Genomic DNA, 18,621 nt, shown 5'->3' with positions numbered 1-18,621 from the left:
GCTGTTGCGGAGCAAGCTGTGGATCGAGTAAGAAGTGGATCGGGGTGCTCGAAAGCGCGTGCGGCCAGGGCGGTGGGCTTACAGCAGCGCAACGAGAATGTGCTGAGATGCTGATGGCTGCGTGAGAGAAAGAATACCCGCTTTGCACCCAGCATATGCGGGACTCTCATCACACTTGATGCAGTAGGTATTGAAGAGCATAGCCTCTTGTGTTTTGTCCCTAAATGGAGTCCATTCCACAACCTTTCAGATTGTCCATGCTGACTGTCCGCAACTAATCTTCTGTCGCACATATTATCACATTTGGGCCGCTTTGGACCGCTTTAGACCCTTCTGCTTCTATATTTCGATTCTGTGCTCCCCATCGATCCCATCGTAGCATCGTCTGGGACGCGGCCTACGAACAGCCGGGACTCTGGGCAGTGGGCATTGACGTAGCCCCTCTTCTCACCGCCGTACACCGCAAGTCGATCAGGTTCCCCCTCGCAACAAAGGATCGCTTGAAGCGACCAGAAGGTACACAGCCTCGCTGCATGCTTTGTAAGAAGTGCGAGTACCTTTGTCCGCAATTATCTTTCGTTGTCCAGTCCTAAAGTCTGGGCTGCCACGAGCTTCTCCAGGTTTCTTTCGATCGCTGTCAGGGACGGCCGGCCTGCCTAGGAACCCTTAGCTCAGCATCACCAAGCCTCATCGTCACACTCCCCAACCTCACACGAGACACTTTGGCCAACCAACAATTCACTCTCTTTAATACAGCAACAACGCACATCTTCCAGAGCTTGTCGCTTGACCTTCGCTACACAAGTTACTCGACTTTGCCACCGCGGCTCAAGCCACCTCTGCCGCGCACTACCGCCACAGTGCCGACATTCATCCGCGATTCGCTCGCCGATTTGGTGTACGCCGCTTGCTGTGCACTTATATTCAACAAAAGTCTGATTGTCCATTGCGGCTGCGCATTGCGACGTCAGGCTCCTACTAAATCACCTTCACCACCCCCGCATTGAGGAGGATCACTTGAAACACACGACGCAAACACGCGACATGTCTTCAGAACCTCTACCAGACCATTACAAGGCCCTAGGGATAGACAAGAACGCCGATGCTGCGACCATCAAGAAGACATATCGCAAGCTGGTGCTCACCTGCCATCCTGACAAAGTCACGGATGAGGCCCTGAAAGCGCAGAAACAGGACGAGTTTCACAAGATCCAGCAGGCCTACGAGACCCTGAGCGATGAGACGCGCAGGGCTACCTACGAGGCCGAGCTAAAGTTGGCGCAGCTTCGTCGCGAGAAGCTCGCAAGAACTGCCAGCGGTTCTACTGTTGAGCCCAAGAGCGCACGCTTCACTCAACCTACCGCTGGGGGAGGCTCATACACCGCCAACACATCGTCTCGCTATGCCACCGAGGAGCGCAGGCCCTCTGGGGCAACACCATCGCGCCGTCACGAACACGACGACGACCGCTACTACAACGGTCGCAAGACGGAGTCGTACTTTCCATCACCGAGACGCCAGTCGCCGAGACCCAGCCCATCGTCACGCTCATCACGGGAAAAGCACGAAAAGGAGTCCAGAAGCGAACGACCCTCGGCCGACCGCACACGATCGAGCGCCGCAAAAGCGCGCGACAGCGAACGCCGAGACCGCACAGCGAAGTTTCCCGTCGATAGCGATGGGTCTTCTGGCGAGGACAGGGCGCGCTACGACGAGCGTGGCTACAAGACGCGCAGTGCAGAGGACGAGCCACGAAGGCGGGCTGAAGAGCATCGACAAGACGACCGACGCTATGACGGCTACGAGAATTCTACTCCAGCACGCAAACTGAGCGTCCAGGAGAGTGACGCCATCCGCTACATGCACAAGGCCCGCGCCGAAGTCGAGCCCAGTCTCCGCCCATCGCCCACCAGAACCACATCGCGAGACTACTACGAGTCCAGCAGCCGCTCCTCCAGGCACCGAGAGGTTCGACCGGAGCCTGCGCCTCGCAGGTCATCCGTCCGCCCCAAGGAACGCCTGGGCATGTCCTCGCGGCGTGACACAGACCGCGGCATCCCCGAAGTCGTCGATTGGGACGAGCGAAGACCGACCTTCAAACAGTCATCCTCATCACCCGCCGAGATCCGCATTCCAACCACCCCCCAGCGCTCCGCGACTGACTCATACCGTCGCTCAGAGCGCTCGCCACCTCGCTTCCCCGGCATAAGCCGCTCCGCCACAATGCCCACGGTGCCCGGCTCAGAAGCAGGAGGGTCGCGTCGCGAAGCTAAAAGCTACCCTCGCCCCTCAGGTCTTCGAAATGAGGCCAATGGCAGCCCCGAGCGAGACGCATACCCGACCGTCCCGCCACCTCAATCTAGCAGCAAAACATACTACTACAGTCTAGCTGACGGAGGCGTCAAGCCTGTGGACCCACCCCCGCACCGCACTATCCTCCGCGAACCAGAACGTGTCCGCCACCGCTCGCCCTCACCGATTAGCAGACCTCCAATGGGCGCCAACCGCCCCAGTCTCCATTCCTCAAAGACGTACGCACCTGGTCGCTCAAGCCGCCAATCATCACCCGTGCGTGAAGAGCGCGGCCGCTCGAACCAGATGAAGTACGGCGAGATGCCATCAGAGTACACACGCAGGAGGGAGATGGGCGAGCGTCAGCCAAGCTACAGTCCGCAAAACGTGTCGTATGCGCCTAGCTATGGGCCTGAGGACGTTCATTGGGCGCCGAGGCGTGGAGAGGAGAGGTATACGGAGCGCAAGCCTACGCTTAGTCGCACGGCCACCTCCGTTTACTAAACCGCTAACTGACATCTGCTTGAAAGTTTCTCTTACAGGCATGTTCCTGCATTTGATCGATTTGAGCCGAGTTTTGTTGGGCACGCGTGGGTGAGGAGGAGGATTGCGTACTACGATTGAGCACTGAGGAGGCTAAGTATATACAACCCAATAACCGCACATAGGCACAGAGTAGGATACCCATGCCTGGATCATCTTCACTGTTTTTACATTTTACATCTGGAGTACACGGCGTTTTGGAGCATTTACACGGACTAGTCCTCGGCCGCAAGTGCTGCTCGGCGTCGAGATTGTTTTTATAAATAGTTGTGGGGCTCTCAACGACCCCTTTGGCAGCGAAATTGGCCGCACTCGTTTTGATACACTCGCTTGTAGACGACCTAACGACATTGCATTGTTTACCATCAGTTGAACTGTCATAGACAGAGAGATAAGTCAGAGATAGAAGTGTGTAGCAACTAACGAATGAAACAAACTATCATAAACCGTGTCTTCTACCCCCTGTAGATTTTGCATTAATCAATTCTGCATTTCGTGCTAGTACTTCAGCCCCCCCAAAAACGCCACGCCCACATATTCCTACAGCGGATTCTGCGCTCATGCAGACCCGCTATGCTCTCCCAGTATCGTACAGGCTCTCAACCTGTAGAGGTCTTCAAAGCACAATCGTACTGACTACACAATATCATCGATTGCCTCCTCTGCTTCCTCCGCAGTGACCTTCATAGCTTCGTCGGCGACAAAACAAGGAAATTGAACGCCGACGGAGGAGGGGTCTTGGAGGTCATCAGTGGTCTGACCATCATTGGCATTGACGGTGAATCCATTGATGATATCCCTGGAGGTACTCCATAACTCCTCGTCCGGTGACGCTGCTCGCTCGAGCGATGGCATGTCAGCGGGTGAGGGCAGCTGGATCGCTACCGTTGCTGCGGTCTCATCTGAGGCTGCAGTGCTGTTGGACCACTCACTCTCATGACTAGCATCATCATCATCATCTTCCTCATACATCTGTTCTGACTCAGACCGTGGAGGCATTCACTGGACATTGAACCTGACCGGCGGCTCATCCAGCAGTTCAACATCCTTGTCCTTCACAGCCTCTCCGTCGTGCTCACGCGCCCGGTCCTCTGCCTCCTTCTCCATCTTCTTAACCGCGATACTGTTTTTCATGTACTACCGAACATTGTACAAATGAAACTGTCCATAAAAATACTCGGGAAACTTCCAGTCCAGCTGCAATCTATACTGTTCCTCGGCACCAGCCTGCCGGCACTTCAGAATATACCGTACCAGTATATCGATCAAGCAGTAAATATACGGTGCACACGGCCCACCATCCCACTTGCACTGGTTATCCTCACGCTGGCAAGGACCGTCTCTTTCGCCCCGGAAGCTCCCAACCCCGGATATCCTCGTCCAGCGCTCTCAGCATGCCCGCTGAAATCTTCTCCGTGAGTTTCAACCACGTCTTTTTGTTGACAAAAATCGAGCCAAAGTAGTGCACAGACTTGTGCACGCGGTCCAGCGCCACTAAGGCCCAGTGGATGCCGACAACGTCGTCGGTGGCGGTGGCTTTCATGCCGTTGTTGACCGGCATGAATATCCATCTTACATCTCAGAAGCGCGAGGAGTAGTCCTCCTTTCCTTCTAGATCTGGGTTGTAGCAGACTTGCGAGTCGACGGAGGTACATATTGCGATGTAAGATGCCGAGCAAGACAAGTTTTAGGAGAGGATAGTAAGAGCCATGTCGAAGCCGTCGTCTTGCATGTACATTTCTTCGTCGAAGGTGTGCGTCATCTAGTACCATATGTTGTTGCTGATCGAAGCGTCGAACTCCAGGAAGATATTGTCGTTCTTGGGAGGCTAGGTGAAGGAGCGTTTGTTGAAGTCGTGGTAGCGGAGGGGCGTGGGGAAGTCGAGGGCTGACGTGTCTGGTTTGACGAGCTCGAGCTCATTTCCTTGAGGGGTACCCGGAGAAGTGTACAATGAGCGCCTTGGACACTGGAAAACATGCTGAAGCCTAGACGTAGTCGATACTCCATACAACGGCCAGAGAAGGAATTTACTTGCTGAGCCGCGATTTCGAGCTCCCTGAGCTTGCAGTCGCGTACCTACAAAACATAGAATCAGCTCTTGGGACATTGGAAGTTATGCAGAAGCCTGGAGGTATTCGGCGCCTTATGAGGTCTCGAGAAACGGAACTTACATCGTGAATCTTTCGCTTGTCGATGCCCATGTTGACATCGACAATACACCTCCGCTTATGCAACACAGGTCTCGATACTCTGTCGCTGATAGTCCCGCGAAGCATGCGCAAACATCTTCTCGGTGCGAACACGCATCATGCGCTTGCTGCTCACACACTACTATTTCTAGATTGATACAGGCTACCCCTTCACCATGTATAGTCAGAAGGGAGACAAGTGCGCTTGAGCAATCTGGAGTTTGGGACAGCTCCCGACCGGCAGCAGGCGTTAAGGCAATACCATGGTCGATATGTAGCACTGCCATCATGACACCAAATTAAGAGTGCTTTGGTCTCTGGACACAAATGTGTGTCGTGGACTTGTGTAGTCGACGGTCGGTCGGTCGTCATCTTGGTTGTTCAAGTGTGTCTGCTAGCTGCATTATGAGGTAGGCTCTAGGTGCTGGGAATGCCAGGAAAAATGGCGGTGACAAGATTACATGATTGCGACGTCGATGTAGGTGCTTCCGAACGTATTCCGTGTTTGTTTGAGGAGAAAGGAGACGAGCGCTTAGAATGAAGTGGGCGTTCGTAGCGTAAGGCTGATTCGAGTGTCCATGAATTTCTCGAGTCTTTCATGCCCCCCACAGTCGTAAATCACTGTGCATACGCTTTACGGCAGGCCGGCGTGTGCCGCTTTCGTCAGTGCACCAACTGTTGTGTGGTATTTCAGGGGTATTTTTTGACAGGTGGGTGGCTGTGCTTCGAAACCGGGTCAGTGCGTTCGTCGTATAGCATATACGGACGTATAGTTATGGTCGCACACACATCGCAACGTCTTCCTATCTTATTCTTAACAAGGACGTGTAGTGGCTTTAAATATGTAGATAATGTCGACCATTGGAGATCACTTCGCTCTTTCGACTTATCCTCTTCAGTCATTCTTTCCTGTATCCCTTCAGTTTCATTAGCACTTTTGATCGAGACTCACTGTATCTTCATACCTTCTTTGCGTACTATCTCTACGACTCGAACAGCTTCAGATCTTCAAGATGGCGGGTGATAATGGCATCTATCCCTACACCCCCAGCAAGCCGGCCTGTCTAATTGCAGCTGGACTTTTCGGACTAAGTGCCGTATACCATCTTTTCCTGTTGATTCGATCAAGAGCTTGGTTCTATACCTCCTTCGTTGTCGGTGCTTTGAGTAAGTTGCGCTCTGACTTTATCAGTGTTCACATACTGACCTCCGCTAGTGATGACAGCAGGATACATCTTCCGCTTCATTTCCGCTGGGTCTCCCGCCGACCTAGGGCCTTACATCGGGCAGTCCTTGTTCATTATCCTGCCTCCCTCGCTTTATGCCGCCACGATCTATATGATATACGGCCGACTCGTCCTCTTCGTCAACGCCACAGAGGCTTCGATCATCCGCCCAACACTGGTTACGAAGGTGTTCGTTTGCGGAGACGTGGTTTCGTTTTTCATGCAAGCTGGCGGCGGTGGCATGATGGCACAATCCAGCATGGCGGATATGGGACAAAAGATCATGCTGCTTGGTCTCTTCGTCCAACTCCTCTTTCTCGGATTCTTCCTCTGCATCTCGCTGGTATTCTGGAAACGCATGTCGAAGTCGCCGAAGCAGTACGCTATCCCGCAGTACGGCAAGCACGCATGGGACAAACTCCTGAAGATGGTGTTGGGCGCTGCGGTGATCATCATCCTGCGATGCATCTTTCGTGTCATCGAATTCGCGCAAGGACACAACGGCTACCTCGTCAGCCACGAGATATATATGTACATCTTTGACGCGGCGCCCATGTTGGGTGTACAGATCATGATGCACTTTGTATACGCGGCGGAAGTTTTCGGCGTGGGAAGACACTCAAGGCTTGGGAAGACCGAGAGTGTCATTGATCTGTATCAACGAGACCATGTGTGAATTCGCAAGGAGTACAATCGCTGTCGCGTCCAATGAAAGCAGCTGAGAATGAAGGAGGAGCGGCTCGAGGCCATTAGTTTTTCTTAGAGTTTCTATATTGGGCGTTAGCGCGGACAGGGGACGTACTTCGTTTCTCGCATCCGCGGACATCATAGAGCAATCAAACTCTTGTCTTCTCCAAGTACCACGGTTTCGCCACAGTCACCCTAGATTACACAGACCCAATCGGTGTAATTCGATACCTGGGCGTTCAAGCGCACTAGCCTGCAATGGGCCAGACTCGTCGAGCACATCGTAAGTCCCGAGCGGGGTGCGAGGAATGCAAGCGACGTCGTATCAAGGTATAGTCTTGGACAACGATACCTGTTTTCAATCTGACTTTGAATCAAGTGTGGCGAAGAGAAGCCGACGTGCGCTCACTGTACTCGGCATCTGGTAGCTTGTGTATATCCCTCAAAAGCTTCCGTGAGAGCGAAAGCCAACAGAGATTCACCGTTGCGCACAACGGCCTCACCTGCAACACCATCACAGCAAGGAACCAGTTCAAGTGACTCTTATCCTACTAGCTACCAGAGCAACGTCGCCTTCGATTCGTCTCTCTATACGCTGAGCGACCTGGCATTGCTTCACCACTGGACCACGATCACTAGCCCCAATATTGTTCATTCGCCATCGGTTAACCACATTTGGCAGTCGGGGTTTCCACAGTTTGCATTTAAGAATGGCTCGTTGATGAGCAGGATCCTCAGTCTCGCAGCATTACACCGCGCCTATCTGGACCCTGCCAATCGACACTCAGCCATGCTAGTCGCTGGCCAACACCACAGCCAAGCGATTAAGGGGCTCATGGATGGCTTACAAGAAAACACCGGTTCAGACTCCGGCAATGCTATATTTGCAAACGCGGTGTTGACTTTCCTTTACGCGTTCATCTCCTTCGGACCACTCTACAACGACGAACAAACTGGCGCGAACACCGCCGCTCATACGTCTCGTATTCTAGGCGCATCTTGGATCCCTTTGATTCGTGGACTGGCGCCTGTTATAGAGCAAGTCCAGGAGCAGGTTGCTACGGGTCCTCTGGGCTCCTTGCTTGACATTGCCAAGTGGATGGAGCTGCATCCAGGCACAGAGGACGACCCTGATGACCAACACATCTGGCGAATCGGCGACATTTGGCGCAAAGGAGACCACAGTAGTGAACACGCTGATGCCTACAGCCAGACGTTGCTCGCTTTGCGGCAGTGCAATATGTGGCTGAAACAGTCTGGTACCTGGCAAGACGACGATAGCCCACTAAAAGCAAACTACGGGCCTTGGTCAGGACCTTTTATCTGGATTTCTATTACTCCCGAGACCTACTTTACGCTCCTCCATCAGCGGCAACCGCCGGCGATGATCATATTCGCCTGTTTCGGAGCCCTGCTTCACAAAATGAACCACTATTGGTGGATGGAAGGATGTGGCAGAAGCATAGTCGAGGCTGTGGATCAATGTCTTGGCCCATATTGGAGTGACTGGATGGACTGGCCAAAGCAAGTTCTGCAATCAGCAACGCCAAATTGCTTGACCTGAGTCAGCATTGTTTTCAATGCACGACATGAGCTCACATCAGATGGCATTTCCACAACTGCTCAGGTAAATGTAAGTCACAAGAATTCAACACAGCCACCGATTCATCAAACTAGCAAGTACAGCTGTAATTTGCGGACTTACTCTAGGTACGCACCTTTCACGGAGCTTCACAGTGGTCATGATATCTGCTTTACAGTATTAATTGATAAATGTAGAGGGCCGGTAGTTTGATCCTCCCAGCCCGTACGCAACCTTTTTTCCTATCTTCGGCGCCCAGGTCGGTTCGAGAACCTTGAGAGCCCGCGGTAGGGCGACCTTTTCCAAACCTGTAACCTCGTTGGTTCGCTTTCTCGTCGCAGCTTAGGCTTTCCCTCCACTAGCCTCGCGCAACACAGCCCCCCACTCAATTTCATCTAAGCTATTGGCATGTATGGATGGACCGATATCAAGAGCCCTCCTTAGCTGTTCCTTCGTGCTCACATACATCATGCACAGCTATCCATAGATTAGAGCCATTCAATCATTCCTCGAGATCACGTACCTTGAGCGTCGTGCCCACCGGAACCCAAGCGATGAAGACCGTCTTATTCCTGAGCATTTGCATCAGCAGCGCACCTCAGCTTGCCATGTTGGCCACAAGGATCTCACCGTTTGCCATCCTGCCCCAAGTCATGCTCTACATCGTACACAGCGAAGCAAGGAGGCGGCACCACTTCTCCCTCCTGACTGTCTGCTCCGGAGAGCTTCTGTCGGAGATCTCATAATCAGGCTCAGTGGACGCCTCCTTGACAACAACATTACACTGATCATCAGACATTTTGAAGATGACGAATCGCATTTTCTTCACGCCGCGAGAGGAGCGCATCTAGTGTGCTGCAGTGATGCATTCCGTATCGATCGTGATGCTGTTTGGGTCGAAGGTCAGTCAAGGCATTCAGTGGGCTATATGAATTTGGAGAGTTATCTTGATGGGATCTGTGGTGGTTTTGTGTTAGTAGAAACTTGTGGTTGGAAGAGGCTTCTGACTTTACCGATATGGTTGTGGGCTGTGTATGTTCGAGCTTCAAGTCGAGAATGCAGGCTCTTGATCTCGAACCTATATAGCGAAAAGCCTCTTAGGTACAGCATGTGATGCCAAAGAATCGCGCTATTAGAGGTAGGAAGTAGTAGATCTGTATAGCAATTACTCTATTCTACTGCTAAGAGAGAGAAAGAGGCACAGGTTCTATGCAGCTAACTGCAGGCTAGAGAGAGAATGCCTCTATAAACAAAGTATATTCTAGACCTTTAAAGCTTGACTTTAATAGCAAAATACCAAGAAAGTAGAGTATATAACACCTGTCTTACACTGAGCCTAACCAACTGCAAGGCTGAGCCCTAACCGCCGAGCACCTGCATAGGCTTATCTGCTCGTGCTTGATCCTGATGAAGTTAACGACAGAATGAGTCTAAATACCGAAAATGATTGAGTCCAAGCAATTATTTCCAACTGTCCCAATCGTCTGCCAGCGAAGTCGGCTCTCATGGAAATGGAAGATGGATTGAAGTTGATGGAGGCAGTTGAAGGGTTATCGAGAATTACGTCATCGATCATGTGCTCCATACACCATCACCGCTTCCATTTGTTCTCCTTTTCGACTCCACGGAGGAGCTGTCTGGTTTCCCTTGGTGCGGCCCTTGGCTTCTTCCTCTCATCGTGAAGTTTGTCGTTCAGGGTGTCTTCGTCCGAGTGCAACGCCCCGAGTAGCGACCGTTTCGGAGGACGATGGCCCGAGAGCAATTGCGGATAAACTCCCACACCACCACGCACATGCAGATCCACTCCCGCCCCCGCAAATGCTTGATCCATTTGACCTAAATGGTCTTGCCCCTGCAGCACATGCGAGACTCTTTCTGGATCCTTGCATCGCTTGCATCACGCTCTGTGGATGCAGTCTTGCGTGCCCAGAAATTGGCGGTAATTCTACCATAAACGACTTGGTATACCGGAAATTGCGATGATAAACGATGGCGACATGCTCTCGCAATAAGTCCGAAGCCGGGCGGGCGGCATACGATGCAGGTACAAATTGCATCGTGAATGCTCGTTAGACCTCCAGGACGCGATTTTGCGACCCTTCCATTCTTTGCAACATGTTGAAGACTGTGCTTGGCCTTTATGGCCTACTCAGTTGCGCAGCCGCACAGACCAACTCAGTCAAAGTTAAATGGCTTGAAGGAACGCCAGACTACCTTGGCGGTGTTACCTTTGGTCTCCCATGGCCTCGTGGACAGCATCTGGCCAATGCGACCACCTTCACAGCTTCAGGTGATGCCCAGCTGCAGTCCTGGGTCACCGCGTACTGGCCTGATGGCTCACTCAAGTGGACCGGACACGCCCTCGGTGCCACCGACTCTCCTGCTGATGAATACACCATCACCGCTTCTGGACCTGGCAACGCTACTTTCTCCCGCGTGAGACGTCAGAGCAACAACAGCACCAGCGGTGTGCAGGTCAGCGAGTCTGGAGACGAGATCGTTGTCAATACTGGCCAGGTCATAGCCACTTTCCCCAAGTCTGGCAATGTCTTGGTCTCTTCCATCAAGTCCAGAGGCAAGGTCGTTGGAAACAACGGTCGCCTGATCTTGAGGTCGCAGACTGGCACGCCCGATGACGATGAGAACGGCAAGCCAACCGGCATCGACTACTTCAGCTTTGCTAGCAAGATTTATAACACTACTGTATCGGAAGACAACTCTGCTCGTGCCCTTGTTACTGTCCAGGGTATTCACGCAGCCGATGGCGAGGCATCGCACGCAGACTGGCTTCCGTTCACCGTGCGCTTCTACCTTTATGCGAACTCGGAGGCCATCCGCATCATTCACACCATCATCTACGACGGTGAAGCCAAGAGCGACTTCATCTCAGGCCTCGGTGTACGCTTCGACGTGCCCCTCGCTGAAGAGGAGCAGTACAATCGTCACGTTCGCATTGCCGGCATCGATGGAGGTTTGTTGCATGAAGCAGTTCAAGGTATCACCGGTCTCCGTCGCGACCCTGGTGCAGATGTAAGATCGGCTCAGTTTAACGGTACTGAGACGGCTGACAAGTCGACTTGGGACCAGAGGGTAACAACTCGGCTGCAATGGATCCCTACTTGGAGCGACTACCGGCTGACCCAGCTTTCGCCCGATGGCTTCAACCTCAAGAAGCGTACTAAGGCTGGACAGAGTTGGGTCACTATTCCTGGAGGTACCCGCTCTGGCGGACTTGCATACCTCGGTGGCTCTTCCGTTGGTGGTCTCGCCCTAGGTCTGCGTGACTTCTGGAAGAAGTACCCTACCAGTGTTGACATCTCCAACGCTGCCACCGACACCGGCTCAGTCACCTTGTGGCTTTACAGCCCGCAAGCTGACCCTCTTGACGTTAGGCCGTACCACGACGGTCTCGGCGAGGACACATACGCCAAACAGCTGGATGCTCTCGAGATTACTTATGAAGACTACGAAGGTGGCTACAACACACCCTATGGAGTCGGCCGGACCAATGAGCTGTTCCTCTATGCATTTGCCAGCACTCCGTCGGCTGACCACCTCTCAACCCTGACCAACCACACCAACAACCCGCCTGTTCTGATCCCAGAGCCTACTTATATCCGTGATACTAAGGCTATTGGTAGCTACTGGGACGTCCCAGGGTCGCCGAAGGACTCCGCCCAGGCCCAGACCATTGAGAAGAACATGAAATTCTTGATCGAGTTCTATGAGAACCAGGTCGAGCAGCGCCGATGGTACGGTTTCTGGGATCATGGCGACATTATCCACACCTACGACGATGACCGTCACCAGTGGCGTTACGATATCGGTGGCTATGCTTGGGATAACTCCGAGCTTTCGCCTGACCTGTTCTTCTGGTACCACTTCCTACGCACTGGTGACGCAGGTGCCTACCGCCTTGCCCACGACCAAGCACGCCACGGCGGTGAGGTTGACTCCTACCATCTCGGCAATTTCACAGGTCTTGGTACGAGGCACGGTGTTCAGCATTGGGCCGACAGTGCTAAGCAAGCTCGCATCTCTACACCTGTCTACAGGAAGACCTTCTTCTACATCTCTGGTGGTGACGAGCGCACTGGTGATCTTGTCCGTGAGGTACAAGAGGTTGAGAAGGCATTCGTCCTTGTTGATGCTCGCCGCAAGGTCCGCGCTGCTAACGTTGTCTACAACCCCGACCCTGAGGCGCTTTACCTCAACTTCGGTACCGACTGGGCTGGTATCGCACAAGCCTACTTGATCGAGTGGGAACGCCGTGGTCCAAACTGGGAGCAGGCCCGTGACAAACTCATTGAGGCTCTGAAGACATACCCCAAGCTGAAGAACGGTTTCGTCACAGGCGAAGCCCTCTACAACTCCTACACTGGAGCCTGGTCACCACCGCCCACAGACCCCAACAACACTGGCAACATCACCGTATCTCACTTGTCCGGTGTTTTCGGTGTCCTCGAGACCATTGACCAGCTGATCGAGCACTTTGGTCCCGAAGCTCGCAACACCACTCAGCCTTTCCTCGATGCATTCCTTGACTACGCCTACTACTACGGCGCACCCAAAGCCGAGCAGGCCGCCAGGTACGGCAAGGACTTCGGCAACCTGAACCTCAAGCAAGGTCATTCTCGCTTCACCGCCTACGTCGCCAACAAGCGCAACAACGCCACTCTGGTGCCTCGTGTGTGGTCCGAGTACCTTGGCGACGGCAGCAAGGACGGCATTGCACCTGACGCACCCTGGAAGACAGAGCGCATTGATGGCAGTGATGTGCTCATCCCTGTCGATGAGGCTACGTGGGTCAGCACAAACGCTGCGGCCCTGTATGGCGTTGCTGGCATTGAGAACTTGGCCTTGGTTGGAGCACCTGACGTTTCTTCGATTGGTGGTAACTCGACTGCTAAGCTAAGGGTTTGAAGCATCCTTGGACGGTATATATTATGGATTGATGACGATTAGCGCACTTCTTGTATATGATAGTTCGTAACTTCTTGTGTGTAATGTTAACTTATTCCAATCGCAAGCTTCATTCTTCTGCTACCGCACGCTCTCCTTCGCATATGCATACTCATTTGCCGGAGTTTTCGTGATTGAAAAGTAAAGATTGAACCGAAGACTCAGCGAAGTGGTTTGATTATTTGAGATTAATATATACAAAGAAATAAATTACGGACGACACGCGTTATATTCCTGTCTTCAGTATCTACGACCATGCAGTAGACGCACCAATCGCCGCGCCACTCGCCGGAAGCAAGAAGTTGCTTGCAGCAATCTTGCCTGTTGTAGCATCACGCTTACCCTGCACAAGCGTAATATCGACACTCTTGAACGCAGCATTGTTCCACGTCGCGCTGCCCTGCCACGAGTTCCCAGTCTGCTTCTGCGCACTGTTCAAGCTAACCTGCGCGGAGTTCGTCGTGCTCTTGATGTTGCTCGCAGCAATGTTGTCAGTGAACGTCGTAACAGCAGTCGTGCTCTTGAAGCCAACATCGCCGTTGTTCCAAGCAGTGTTGCGCTGCAGGATGAAGTTGCCGGGCTGACTGTTATCTGTGAAGCCCTTGGCTGCGTTGTTGAAAGCAATGCAGTTGGTAATCTGGTGGTTCGCGGCCTTCTTGTCCGCCTCATCGCCGCCGCCGAGCTTGAAACCGTTGCCGTCGCCCTGGAAGTCGCTGAAACCCCAGCGGTTGACGCCGTTGCCCCATGCGATGCTGTCGACGATGGTGATCTTGCTCTTGAACTCCCAGAAATCGAGACCATCGTCTACATTGTTCCAGAGACGGGCGCCCTTAATGAGGTTGCCCTCGCCAGTGCCTTCCTTGATACCGATGCCGTCGGCGGACTCGCCGTTCTTGCGTGGGTCGCGGTTCTCGTAGGAGTCGAGGTAGAGGATCTGGTTGTTTGCGCTGTTGCCTTGAAGTTGGAAACCAGTCTCGTAGTTTTGGCGGGTAGTGAGCTGTTGGAAGATGTTGTTGTTTGAGTCGACTGCATATACACCATAGGGTCCGTTGATGAACTGGATGCCCTTGAAAGTCCAGTAAGCTGCCGTTTCGACATGGAGAACACCACGATCAGCGCTCGCTAGGCTGCCGCCAACAGGGGCAGGTGTGCCGGTGAGTGCCTCGCCATCGACGATGGGCACCTCCGTCTGGTAGGCTGCAAGTGTAATGCGAGCGGACGAAGTACCGGACTTCTTGATCTGGATGTTCTTGGTAGGCGAGTATGTACCACCACGAAGCAGGATGCTGTCACCAGCTACGGCCTGGTCAATGGCGACCTGGATGGATTTGTAGGGTGCGGCGAGGGTTCCTGCGGCAGTGTCTGAGCCGGTGGGTGCGACATAGTAAGTTGCGCACAGCACAGAAGGAAGAAGGAGGAAGATGGTTTGGAGCGATGTGAGCTGCATGATGAAGGTATTGTAGCGAATGAAGTAAACACGAGAATCGAAAGATAAATAGCAGCAATAGAGAAGGAATCATGGCTCCACGAACGACTTTATGTACCCCTGCTGTTGCCATAATCAGCCATGCGAGCGAATTCGCAGCAAACGCCATGGCGCCATACAAAGGGACTCTCCACCGTGAATGATGGGCATAGTTATGCCGAGTTCGCAGAGTGGTCTTCTCCAGATTCGGCGAATTAAATGAAATGAGTATATGTAGAAATTCCCCGAGTGGGTGTAAGTCAGTGTTTCACGTGGGAAATCCACTAATCAAGAGCCGTGTTTCGTACTTGGCATACTTGGCGTATATGATTGCTGACTTCGTTGCAGCGTTGAAGGACCGTCTTGGAAGGTGATTTTAAGTCTGAATCATGCGAGCGCCGCGGGGGATCAAGGCGTTGGTTGCTTAGGAAATGACGAAAGGTAAGAGTTGCGAGAGCGTGTAGACGATGGCTTGCTGGTTGTAGCGCAGCTGTGTCGTGTCGGAAAATCGTTCCACTGAGCTGCCGAACCACGGAAGCCTGCTATGGAGGTTACATGAACCGCTGAGGTGGAGGTAGTGATTCGGTAGCCGCAGAGGTGGTCTATCGACAAACGTAAAGAGGGCAACCTTGGGATGGTTTAATCGATGATGAAGTGGCTGCTATTCTTCACAGCGCATGCCAACAAATAACTCATAGAGTATCAAGCTCTAACAAGACATTCGATAGCAAAAGAAGTGTATGGATCGATACAGCGACGCGCCGATATCGTCTGAGACTGAAGCTTCCGGGCATATGACCGCATGGCTACTCTTAAGTTGCAATTGAGATCGGTTGCAGACGCATACTGGCACATGGGGACAATAACGCAATGGATAACAGGGTAGATAATATTAAAAGGGAACTGCGGTAACGGCAATGTGATGGTGGATGTTGGACGACATAAGTGATGATGACGCACGAAGGACTTCGGAAGGAGTGCGCGCCTCTACCTAGTCCAAAACGAGAGAAGCGCAACTTCCCTGGTGATCGGATGTGGTTGATCACGACCTCCCCCAGCCACACCTCTACACCTGGTAGACTACTTCGAGCTGACCCACAAACCCCAGGTTATCGAGGGAAACATCGTGACCCCACATGGAGATCGACAGGGCATGGATGCATTCACTGGTTCGAGGCGCTGCAAGACAAGAGACCGCCTGCCAGCCTTCGGCGACCCAACTGACTTGCTGCCGTTATGACGTGCAGGTTCTTGGATTGTTGCTTGTGATACAACAAACATGCGGGGGTATACAGGATCTGCCTCCTGCACTCGTGGAGCTTTAGATAACTCCCACGCCTACATCACCATAGACAATGCTTCGACCTTCACGTTTCCTCGCGGCGCTGTTTGCAGCAGTCTCCGTGGCTCAAGATACCTGCAATGAGCCTGCCTCAAGGTTATACCTTCCTGATCCGCCATACGACAACTACATCTACTTCGACTGCCACTCGAGCTCCCATGTCATTCTCACAAGTCCTATGTCGAACAGCAACTTTAGTATTCTCGGTCCACGCTTGCTCATGGCATGGCCTGCAGGTAATAGCGGCCTTGCTGCGTATTTCGAGCCTACGGATGGAGTAAACGGAACCCTTACACCGCGCCTCGAGAACTCAACGTCCACGGGCGAGATACTAAACCCCATCTATGAACCTATCGAGGGCAGTGATCCTCGAGTCGGAGTCTCCGGTTCTGTGAACTTCAACGTACCCGCAAATTTGACCATCCCGATCCTTGGTAGCATTCGAACGATCCGAGACTTTGCTGAAGGATCCAGTATCCTCGATCCAGGTGTACAGGGCGGCCTTCGTTTCTCCCAATCAGATGACAATGGTGCTACTGTCAACCGGACTTGGTTCGACAATATCACGACCACAGTGCTGACTTTCACTCCGTTTGATGGCGCCCAGCCAGTGATCATTGATTCAAACAGTAACCATTTGCTATTCGGTGCCGGTACATATCGGTGTAAGTGGTCACTTAGCGAACCTTACTCCGGAGACAACTAACATCATCCAGTCAACGCCTCCTTCAACTATCCTCACCTCGAACAGCTGAACCAAACAGAAGCCCTTAACCCCCAGTCAGCAGATCTGATCCAGCAGCAACCAGACCAAACAACCTCTCTGTCTTTCTTATCCTACGAAGACAAGCTTTTGGCCGGTACATGGCGCTTTCTCACCTACTTCGGCCGAGACAGCATGATCTCCATGCTTCTCATGCAACCCGTGCTGAGCGAGGGCGAGAATGGCGCCATCGAAGCCGTCATCAGCGCAGTACTCGAACGTATCAACCGCGCAGATGGCACAGTGTGCCACGAAGAAGTCATTGGTGACTACGCTACCTACTTGAACCTCAAAGAGAACATCACATCCACGGAGCCTCGATGTGACTACAAGATGGTCGACACAGACTACCTCCTCCCCATCGCCATGCAAAACTACTTCGTCGACACCTCAACCGGCCAACAGCGCTCTGACGAATTCTTCAACACCACCGCAACCTTCCTAGTTGAAAACGACGGCCTGACATACGGAACACTGGCTGAGATCACAATCTCCAAAATCATGAACGCAACATCCGCATTTGCATCCCCGGGCGGCCAAACCATCCAAAACCTCATCCACCTCCGCGCCTCCGAGCCCGTCGGCGAATGGCGCGACTCAAACAACGGTCTCGGCGGTGGCCGCATCCCGTACGACGTCAACGCCGCCCTCGTACCCGCTGGGCTGCGTGCAATCGCTGCGCTGAGCCGCGCGGGCTTCTTCGCGAATCGTCCTGAGTGGAACGAGACTGCGGACCGGTACGCGCAGGTCTGGGAGGACTCGACGCTGCAATTCTTCGAAGTGGTTGTTCCCCAATCTGAAGCTGTGTCACTCGTTGAAAGCTACGTTGCGGACGGTAGTCTCTCTGTGCCGACGAACACAGACAACATCACCGGTGATATGACTTATTACGGTGTTGCTCTTGACGGGAATGTGCCTCCACCCTCAAACGCCTCATCCCCGGTAGTCCCAGTGATGAACACGGATGATTGTTTCCGGCACTTCTTCCTCAACACGACGAACCAGGCGCAGCTCAGTGCGTTTCTCAATCAAACTGCTGATCACATCCTCAACCCGTTCCCCGTGGGTCTGGCAAGCGATGTTGGTCTATTCGTTGCGAATCCTGCATACGCCGGCAACGCATCATTCGCCGCAAACTTCTCTCGCGGAGCCTATCACGGCACAGTAGTCTGGGGATGGCAGTTAGCCATGATGGGCGCCGGACTCGGTCGTCAACTCGGCCGCTGCTCTTCCTCCAACGTCCCAGGTGCGTACCTCTTGCCCTGCTTCATGATTCGATGGCAGTGGCTATCACGCAGTGACTAACAAATGAATAGACTTCTGCAACGACACCCCCTTATACAACAAGGTCCTCTCAAGTTACAACCGCCTCTGGGATCTTGTTGAGAACAATGAAGCACAGCTTAGTAGTGAAGTCTGGAGCTGGAATTACGACAACGGGTATCAGGCAACTCCGCTCGGGTCTATCATCGCGACCGAGAGTAATATTAGGCAGCTTTGGAGTTTGACGTTTTTGGCGGTGAGGAGGGAGAAATTTGGGGGTAGTGGGTAGTTGTATAGCAGGTTTGCT

At 53.0% G+C, this 18,621-nt stretch overlaps 8 protein-coding genes across 8 annotated transcripts; 5 read left to right on the top strand and 3 right to left on the bottom strand.

The window, feature by feature from the left end:
- Positions 1 to 1,044: 1,044 nt before the first annotated feature.
- On the top strand, positions 1,045 to 2,796 carry BU25DRAFT_421130 (DnaJ-domain-containing protein; the record flags this gene model as incomplete). Its single annotated transcript, XM_033708067.1, has 1 exon — positions 1,045 to 2,796. The coding sequence occupies one exon, from the start codon at positions 1,045 to 1,047 to the stop codon at positions 2,794 to 2,796; it is 1,752 nt and encodes a 583-aa protein (XP_033562318.1).
- A 1,797-nt stretch (positions 2,797 to 4,593) lies between these two features.
- On the bottom strand, positions 4,594 to 5,036 carry BU25DRAFT_421128 (uncharacterized protein; the record flags this gene model as incomplete). The annotated part of the gene is made up of 2 exons (XM_033708066.1): positions 4,594 to 4,911; positions 5,007 to 5,036. 2 exons carry the CDS (start codon positions 5,034 to 5,036, stop codon positions 4,594 to 4,596), a joined length of 348 nt encoding a protein of 115 aa, XP_033562317.1.
- Positions 5,037 to 5,849: 813 nt separating this feature from the next.
- Positions 5,850 to 7,136, top strand: BU25DRAFT_439602 (RTA1-domain-containing protein; the record flags this gene model as incomplete). Its single annotated transcript, XM_033709115.1, has 3 exons — positions 5,850 to 6,191; positions 6,241 to 6,857; positions 7,035 to 7,136. The coding sequence occupies exons 1-3, from the start codon at positions 6,038 to 6,040 to the stop codon at positions 7,134 to 7,136; spliced, it is 873 nt and encodes a 290-aa protein (XP_033562316.1). The 5' UTR covers positions 5,850 to 6,037.
- Positions 7,137 to 7,195: 59 nt separating this feature from the next.
- Positions 7,196 to 8,501, top strand: BU25DRAFT_439601 (uncharacterized protein; the record flags this gene model as incomplete). Its single annotated transcript, XM_033709114.1, has 2 exons — positions 7,196 to 7,267; positions 7,317 to 8,501. 2 exons carry the CDS (start codon positions 7,196 to 7,198, stop codon positions 8,499 to 8,501), a joined length of 1,257 nt encoding a protein of 418 aa, XP_033562315.1.
- A 258-nt stretch (positions 8,502 to 8,759) lies between these two features.
- Positions 8,760 to 9,127, bottom strand: BU25DRAFT_410240 (uncharacterized protein). Its single transcript, XM_033706237.1, has 2 exons — positions 9,043 to 9,127; positions 8,760 to 8,996 (listed from the first exon to the last, which is right to left on the bottom strand). The coding sequence occupies exons 1-2, from the start codon at positions 9,097 to 9,099 to the stop codon at positions 8,862 to 8,864; spliced, it is 192 nt and encodes a 63-aa protein (XP_033562314.1). The 5' UTR covers positions 9,100 to 9,127; the 3' UTR covers positions 8,760 to 8,861.
- A 1,026-nt stretch (positions 9,128 to 10,153) lies between these two features.
- BU25DRAFT_410238 (uncharacterized protein) lies at positions 10,154 to 13,560 on the top strand. The gene has a single exon (XM_033706236.1). The coding sequence runs from the start codon at positions 10,635 to 10,637 to the stop codon at positions 13,440 to 13,442; it is 2,808 nt and encodes a 935-aa protein (XP_033562313.1). The 5' UTR covers positions 10,154 to 10,634; the 3' UTR covers positions 13,443 to 13,560.
- A 135-nt stretch (positions 13,561 to 13,695) lies between these two features.
- On the bottom strand, positions 13,696 to 15,288 carry BU25DRAFT_40400 (polysaccharide lyase family 9 protein). The gene has a single exon (XM_033705106.1). It carries the CDS (start codon positions 14,926 to 14,928, stop codon positions 13,729 to 13,731), a length of 1,200 nt encoding a protein of 399 aa, XP_033562312.1. The 5' UTR covers positions 14,929 to 15,288; the 3' UTR covers positions 13,696 to 13,728.
- A 741-nt stretch (positions 15,289 to 16,029) lies between these two features.
- Positions 16,030 to 18,603, top strand: BU25DRAFT_439598 (glycogen debranching enzyme; the record flags this gene model as incomplete). Its single annotated transcript, XM_033709113.1, has 3 exons — positions 16,030 to 16,953; positions 17,005 to 18,297; positions 18,368 to 18,603. The coding sequence occupies exons 1-3, from the start codon at positions 16,302 to 16,304 to the stop codon at positions 18,601 to 18,603; spliced, it is 2,181 nt and encodes a 726-aa protein (XP_033562311.1). The 5' UTR covers positions 16,030 to 16,301.
- Positions 18,604 to 18,621: the final 18 nt, after the last annotated feature.

The sequence above is a fragment of the Macroventuria anomochaeta genome (genome assembly GCF_010093625.1).
Source record: "Macroventuria anomochaeta strain CBS 525.71 unplaced genomic scaffold BU25scaffold_14, whole genome shotgun sequence".
In the NCBI taxonomy this organism is placed as follows: Eukaryota; Fungi; Ascomycota; class Dothideomycetes; order Pleosporales; family Didymellaceae; genus Macroventuria; species Macroventuria anomochaeta.
This window is presented reverse-complemented; position numbering and strand designations above follow the sequence as displayed.